Raw genomic sequence first — 8666 nt, forward strand, 5'->3', positions numbered from 1 at the left:
TGAAGGTGTTTATTTACACTGACTGTTCAAGATGGGAATATCATGCTGTTATGCAGCCTCGCTGTTCTGCATATAACGTCCGATCATGGAAAGGAGGGACAGAGGTGTCTCACTTCTGAGGCACTTTGTTTAGCTGCAAAACCGCAAGTGGTCACTGAGAAAAAAATTGGAAGCAAGGCTGAGACGCATTCCCATGGGCCTGTGTTTGATGTGAAAAGTGTGATGATGTCATATAATTGGCAAGCAAACCTCATGCCAGTTACATGATAGTAAGCATAACAAGGACATAACTCCTCCCACTGTAGACAGCCAGCCATATAGTATTAAGAGAAAATTCAGTAAAAGCAGCATTTCAGTGAAAAACATCTTCCTTCAGTGTGTTACCAGCTGTGTTTGCTTCTGTTTGTGTGAAAGAATATGTCATTTTCTGAGGTGTTTCTGATTCAGTTTTTGAAATAAAAATTGAGAAAATATCTGGTTAGTCTTATTTGTGTCTTAATCAATTTATCTGGGTGTTTTGTTTTGTTTTTGTATGGGACAGTAGCATTCACACATCCAGCACGCAAATATCACTCTAAAAAGCACTGAGAGTGAATCAAGAAAAAAAAGAAGAAACTGGCCCTAAAAAACTGCAGCTGGGTGATAATTCTGTATTTGGCACTACAAGGAAACCATTTTCCATTCTATAGTCATTTGACCCATTGGCGATTCAAACATATTGATCACTGTTGCTTTAAACTTTATTATCAAATTGCCAACAAGACACATGAAGTAGTAAACTTAGAGCCTCACTGACTTCCTGCAATTAAGACACTGATATATTTGAGAGAAGTTTGGACATTCTGAGGGGAATCCAGTGCAGCTGGAGATTTTGGGGGCCATTAGTGGCACTAATGGGCAGTTTTCAGCCATGGTGGTGATGGTGGTCTGCTTGTATGGATTCACTACATCCATAAATGAAACTTTTCCCTGCAAAAGAATAGTGTGGGACAGTGGAGATATTTGTCGTTATGAGTTCTTCCTCCACCCCATTACAATGGAGGTAAATGGAGTTTTGTGTAAAAACAACTTCATAATTAAATAACGAGTTCATTTTCTTTCTTAGAAAGTAGTTCCAATGAAAACTGTTGGTGTTGTTGCTGGTTTTTGGATTATCCAGAGTAACCAGGAATATGTGTCTGAAAAGACACTGCTTGAATTGTTTAAAGTGTAATGTTCCAACACTGAGCACAACAAATTCAATTTCATTCACCTCCAACTTATTAAAGTAGAGACCGAAATCTAAGAGACTGATATCTCAAAACTAGGGCCATGTTTAGATGAGAATAGCCCTACTAAAAATGGAAAAGTAGTGTCCGTTTTTGAAAAAATACACATTCATATGATAACATTTAGAAAATGATCCTAATTTACACAAATCCACAAAAATAACCCAAAACACTGTAGTATATATGCCAGGTCAGTAGTTGGTGGTGTAACTTTGGAATGACAAACCATAAAAGATCACCACACACACGCACATAAAGGCATTGTTCTACAGAGCAGTGAATATAAACAAAGAAGACGATGACAATTGCATGCACAAGAACTGACAGCACTGTTTGGACGGACAATGAAGTGAGACTGTTACTTCGAGTGATGCTGGATTATAAAGCATCCTACTTGCGCATGGCTGTTTGTCTGAAATATAATACACATGTGTGATGTGCCGCTGTGACTTTACCATTCTCACAGATTCCACGCTTTGATAGTTTACACAGTGATGGGAGGGGTGGCATTTTCAAAAAATTACACCCTGGAACCCGATTTCAAAAATTTGCATTTTTAGGCCCCCAAAACGATGTTGTCCTGTGAACAAAAAGCCAAATTGAAACAGAAGCTTAACATTTCATGCAAGAACCGCTGCCGTGTAAATGGGCCCCAAGACAGACATAAATGAAACTGCATGGTCAGGGGCGTCGTAGTGGGGGGAAAGAGGTGCTCAAACTCACTAGAGCTGAGTGAAGCCCCTCTCCCACTGCAGACAAAAAAGAAAGAAAAAAAGCACCAGCTAACATTTGGGTTTTATATGTAATAGGAAAGGTTAGAATTGGCATACATACATGACTCAATTTACCCTGCATTAGTCACATATATGAATCAGCTCTGGCTGCGATTGGCAATGATGAAAATACAACACCTGGGTGAACACGCTAACTTAAGCCCCTTTACAGGTTAGTTGCAATGACAGGCCATCATGAAATACTGTCCATCTCTGTGCGAGCAGTGCTAAAACAATACATGTTTCAAATTAGTCTGCACTGAGTTTGACAGAGAGACTGAATAAATAAGAGATATAAGAAAAAGAAGTGACAGCTGTATCATTTTCACTGGCCTCCATGCTGCTTTCACGGTTTACTGACCAGTTTTCTAGGCTGTCTGTGACGTCAAACATGACATACTGGTCTGCTTCACAACCAACTACACAACTCTAGTCTACTGGCAATGAGAAAGGAGTCTTAGTCTATTTTTGGTTGGTTTTCCCATATTTAAAAAAACCCACGTACACATGCTAATTTTGGTAGAAAGGGTTAGGAGTGACTGCTTATGCTGCTGGAGCACCAATATACACTTTCCCATAGAAAGTGAAATTGAGAGCAAACTAGATTTGTTCGCCAAAAGAAAGAAAGAAAGGAAGTAAGAAGAGAAATGAAGAAATCAAAAGGTGAATGACAGAGACATTTTACAATTCAGATAGACTGGCCCTTTAAATAGGTCTTTGACTTCAACAAATTCACATTTCCCATTTTGACTGGCAGCAACTGTTTGGACATGGAGCAAAATGACTTACATAACTATGACTGCATTATGTCGAAATTAAATGATTTAATGGGTTCATAACATGGATGCAAATCTTCTTTTTGCTCCAAGATATTGTCATAATTCGCAGTGCTTGCGTTTTGTTGTGTTTAGTTTATTTAGCCTACTTGTTTCTTGTCATGCCTGTTAGTTTTAGTTAACCCTTTGAAACCTAGATCACTTTTCTTGTGCTGTTTTGAAACGCCTTTCGAACGTATTGAAACCTTTGAAACCTGAGCAAATTGGTTCAATTTCCTGAAAAAAATTGGGGGTGTGTGAAGTGGAGGTGGCAATGACCACCTTGAGTAGAAATGTTCCATGAATTAGAAAATTATTGAAAAAAAAAACCTAGGGAAAAATTTCTAGGGAAAAAATAGAACAACTATAGTAAAACTATATTTATAAGAATCGTGATTACATATTTAAAGTCCATGTAAAGTAAAAATTGAAATGTGTTCTGAGATTGTCACACTGCAAAGATATGTTATTAACCACATAGCCAAATTTAAATGACTAAAAACAATGTCAAGTATGTAAAATGTGCTTTAAAAATGATTTAAATGTGTTAAAATGATTTATATAATTTCCTAATATTTTTTTATTATTATTTAAAGCATTATCATTTTTAAGCTTTTTTTCAGGAAATTTCCTTGTTTGTTTTACATTCTTTTTATTTCTTCCTTTTATCTTTCTTTCTTTATTTTAGTCTTTTAAAGGCATAATTTCAGGTGATTTTCATGCATTTTTTTTTGCTAATATCTTGCTTATGTTTTAGGTTATTTCTTCTTTCATAGCTCACTGCCTTCTCGCCATGTTTTTGGGAGAAATCAATCCAATTTGCTCAGGTTTTTGAGAGTTACACAGTTTAGGGGCTTAAAAATAAGTCCTTCTTCAGATTTCCTGGTCAAAATTTAAAACAAATACTTTAACTTGGACCCCCAAACTTTAAAATAAACTGTGACAAGTTTGAAGCTTGTTTTATTGTTTACCCGGAACACTGGCTGCTTTCTGGATGGGGCAGCTGAAATGAGGACATTCCTGTTAGACAACCTGGGTGGAATTTGAATAGTACAGAGGAACCGCCTGACGCTCATTGGTCGACGGCGACATATTTCCAGCGCAACAGTCTGCCACTCAACACATCCCAGGCCGCTAATTGGCTCTCCATGAAGAGGGCGGACCCTGTGTCTGGACTATATGTATTCTGGTTTCAAGCCATCTGCGAATGATTGCTGGCTCTGAGAGAGAGGCGGATCGCTGTGTCCAATGTTTCTCCACAGAGCTGACTTGAACCTTTCTCCTCGAACAAAACGCTTCCCATTGAGATAGCTGAGAGTCGCTTTCCCTCTCCTGGAGAGGAGCCGGAGGTGGACCAGAGAAACATCACAATGATCAACACCATGGAATGCGCAGTGGACGCGCAAAGCTTGATCTCCATTTCCTTAATGAAGATCCACAACTCCAGGACGCAGAGAGGGGGCATCAAGCTGCACAAAAACCTGCTGGTGTCCTATGTGCTGAGGAACGCCAGGCAGGTCTACATCAAGGAGAAATACGCGGAAATCTACAGAATGCAGCAGTACGAGGAGGTGATGACGGTCTGCAACGAGATCCAGGAGCTCAACCCGCTGGATCTGGACGCAGAGGACGCGGACGATGAGGAGCAGGCGCGGGTTGCTTGCTGCGGCGAACAGGCGAGCGTGTGCGGCTCTGCGTGCCACCGAGGCGCGGCGCAGCCAGCGGCGCACGCCCGGACATCGAGCGCGCTCTCCGGCTGCTCCCCGCTTGAGGACGGCGGCAAGGAACCGGAGCCCTCCTACTACCGGAGCTGCTGCATGGAGGCTTCCCCGGTGCCACACTGTGACCAGTTCCCCGCAAACAGCAGCGCGCACTGCAACAAAACCACAGTGCTGGATTTGGACACGCATGTGGTGACCACGGTGGAGAACGGCTACCTCCACCAGGACTGCTGCTGTGACGCGCTCCAGTGCGGCCAGGGCGCGCAGTCTCCGGCCAAGAAACGGAAGGTTGAGTTCGGCTGTTGTGTGTCCGACGTTGAGGAAGTATCAGATTTTACAGCAGCGCGCAAACGGGCGAAGCGCGAGGACTGTTCCTACTCCAACATAGACTACACAGACACTTCCAACATCTCCAACCTGATCTCCATCTTCGGCTCGGGGTTTACAGGGCTGCTGAGCAGACAGGCGGACTTGGATCAGATCTGTAGCAAACAGGTCCTGGCCAGTCTGGGCGCATGGACCCGAGCGATTGTGGCATTTTGAATCAAACCTTTTAATATTTTAGAGGAGACCGGGTCAGTTGTAACATGTTATTCCACTAAAGTATTCAGTTAAACCCAGCGGAGAGGTGATTTCACTGCCAGGCTTTGTTGGGAAACATTTTTCTAAGCTCAGGAGAATGTTCCGTCTACAAATGTTCCCACACTCTTCTCTGAGAACGCTTCACGCGAAGATGTAATTTATATAACGTTTTATATAGTTACGCTCTCAGTAAATGTTCTTTGGAGAGATTTTTTTTTTTTTTTTTTTTACAAAATGACCATACCAAATTTCGGAACGTTCCCTGACACTATTGACGTACCCAATCTTCCGGGAATGTTCTCAGGATATGTAAATCGTACTAGAGCATTTTTGGAACATTATAGAAAACAAAATGGGAACATTCACGGAAACTTTAAAAATAATTTTCTTGAACGTTTCCATTTATGTGATTGAAAATGTTAGGGGAATTCTGCAGTTTTACTGGAAAAATAGTTTTATTTAGGCTACTGTTCCACATCTGTTCTACTTGCCAATAGTAGTGAAAGATGTATGGAATAGAGCCCCATGCTTGGGGTCAGTTAAAATACAGCAAAAAATCTACTTTTTTGTCACCAGTGTCCAAAAACGTTACTGGTTTAGAAGCAGCCTTATTAAAATGACCCAAAAATTAGCATGAAACTAGAAAAATACCTGAAAATTTGATTTCCACAAAGGTAAAAAGAAAAAAAAGTTTTAAAAAACCCAGCAACAGGGAAATTACATGAAAAAGGTGCTAAAAATATATATAATAATTTTCTAATATGAATTAAAATATGTAATTATGATAATTTCCCCTAGCTTTTTCTTTTTTCCCTTGCTTTTTAAAAATGATTTTCTAAATGTACAAGGCAATTTGTTCAGCATTTCTTAACAAGTTATCTATTGTCCCTTTCCAATTTTCTTTTAATCACACCATTTTACTAATAGTTCAAAGGTTTAGATACTTGGAAAGGGCATCTGAAAGCAGCACAAGCAAAGTGATGTCCCTCCAGGTGTTTATAAGGTGAATTAACTTTTCACACACAAAATGTAAAACAACACAACTGGCCAACTGGCTAATCACGTTAACTTAATTTTTCAAACATTTCTAATGCCCACTATTCAATATGTGACAAGGAATTTAAGCTAGCCAATTAGCTAAGTCAGTTTTAGCATGAATTACCACTGACCTCTTAGTGTTAAAAAAAATGTGCTAAAATCTCAACATTGGCTTGGCTAACCTCTGTAGCTTGTTGTCTCTCACAAACTTGTATCAAAAACAGTGATTCAAAATGTACGTAGTACAAAAGCATCAAGAATTATACCTCAAAGAAAACCTTTGTCGTAAAAAAAAAATCAGTAACATTGTGAGTGCGGTTCATTGGTGTGCACTGTGTGACATCACACACTTGTTTCTGATTGGAGGATATGGAAGTGTTACAACTGACCCCGGTCTCCCCTACATAAATCAACTTTATTTTTGCAGGAAAAAAAGAAAAGTTATTTAAAAATTGCATTTTAATGACAATAGTTTTAGCGGGGAGAAGACAGAGTTCGTGCCATATTTACCATGTACAGGCTGTCCTGTCAGAATGGGAGACATGTGTCTTCAGAATACACGTCTGTGACTGATGAAATGGATTGACTTCTGTTGCCTTAAATAAAATGCACACCACTGCTAGCTATTGTCATGAATTGAAAGTGAGTGAATGTCTCCTGTTCTGGGCTGACGAACCTTTTGGGGAAAAGCAAAACAAAACATTTTCCTGTTTGTAATGGACCTTGCACATTCTGAGCACCACGTTCAAGACTCCCTCCGAAACACTTTTGAGGTACATGGACTCTGAACCAACTCATATCACTTGATGGAGTGCCAACACTTTCATACTGTAACACTTTTTGGGCTATTACTGTGGTTATCACTTCACCTCCACTCCCAGTGTGTGATGGTAAAACAGTCCGGCTTATATTGGCAGTTTGACCCCCTCTTAATCATTGCTCAAAGCCTTCACAGCGGTTCATAATTCCAACATGTCTTGGTTTTGTGAGTTTTACTTTGTTTTGTAAAAGAATGAATTTTAGTCCTTTTGTTTTAAAAAGGCAAACTCATGATTTAGCCATAACCTGAGAATCCACGCATTAGCTTTATGAGCACTATGTGTACCAAAATAAAGAGAGTATTCAGCCATTCTCTACATATTTTGTTGTTATTCTTGTATTTTTGTGCTTACTAAATTGTATATCACCGGGTAAAACTGTTGCAGAAAATATTTGTTAAAAATTTATAATCTTAATAAAAAATGAAAACCTTAATGCTAACTGTTGTGTTTGACTGTGGGTATGGAGCCATTGTTTATGAAAAAAATACTTATAGTTACAGATCTGTGGTGGCTTACTAGTGCCACACATGATACTATTATGAAAAATACTTTCACATATGAAGGAAATGCTTCAATGCTTCATGGATCAGTCACTGGTAAGAACAACCTTTCCATTGGCTGATTTGTATCCTTTCTATTAGGTAATACAAATGTTAATACGTAATTACAAGGCTGACAGGTTTTTCATAAATTTTCTAAAAACACATACCAATAAATCCACAGTTATATACTGTAAAATTAAACTTTTTGTTTGAACTTAAAATGTTAAGTTTTGTAATGATTCAACTTGTCTTCTCAAATTCAGTCCACTTAAAAAAATTAAAGGCAGCCCAGACACTAACTTTTTTATGTTAAAACAAGTTATTCATTTTTACAGTGTAAGTGAAATATTTAAAAGATTTTTTTTTTTTACAATAATGCAACTCTGAAGAAAAGGTTAAAGAAAAATCAATATCACTTAGCTTAGCTTAGCACAAAGACTGGAAACAGCTAGCCTGGATTTGTCCAATAGTAACAAAATCTGCCTATTGGCATCTCTAAAGCTCACAATAATATTATATATCTTGTTTTTTCTCAATATTTCCTAAAACTAAACTCTTATTGAAAACAAGTGGTCATTTCAGGTAGGTTTTGTTATGAACAATTTCCTCTCCTATTTCCCAAAATGTCTAACTATTTCATTAACAAGTTATTATAAAATGGAATGATTTAATCTTTCACAACCTGGCAACCTAAAATGTATTGCTCCTAATGATTTGCAACTAATTTAAACCATTACTAAATTATTTAACATTTATAAAGTCATTAGTAACATCATAAAAACCCTTAGAAAATGGAAACAAGATTAATAATATTAATAAAACCTATAAACCGTCTAATACAACACAATGTGTTTTGTTTGACTTAAGAAACATTACTTTGAATTCTTTTTAAATAAAAAGGAAAAAAAATACATCTCAAGGGCTACTTATTATCTTTTTGGGGGACTTTTAGCTGCATGGCATGGTCTTCCTCATTGGATGGAGTATGCATGTTATGTGTATTTCACTCATAATATTATATTTCTCCGGTCACGTGAAGACAGCTGAGCTATTTCAATGAGCGAATTCCACTGAAAGATAGAGATGAAAGCTCAAGTAAAAGCAAG

General features: G+C 38.3%; 1 protein-coding gene across 1 annotated transcript; it reads left to right on the top strand.

Moving 5' to 3' along the window:
* Positions 1 to 4080: 4080 nt before the first annotated feature.
* ier5l (immediate early response 5-like) lies at positions 4081 to 5846 on the top strand. Its single transcript, XM_042509548.1, has one exon. The coding sequence runs from the start codon at positions 4227 to 4229 to the stop codon at positions 5118 to 5120; it is 894 nt and encodes a 297-aa protein (XP_042365482.1). The 5' UTR covers positions 4081 to 4226; the 3' UTR covers positions 5121 to 5846.
* The last annotated feature ends 2820 nt before the right edge of the window (positions 5847 to 8666 follow it).

The sequence above is a fragment of the Plectropomus leopardus genome, chromosome 20 (assembly GCF_008729295.1).
Source record: "Plectropomus leopardus isolate mb chromosome 20, YSFRI_Pleo_2.0, whole genome shotgun sequence".
NCBI lineage: Eukaryota > Metazoa > Chordata > Actinopteri > Perciformes > Serranidae > Plectropomus > Plectropomus leopardus.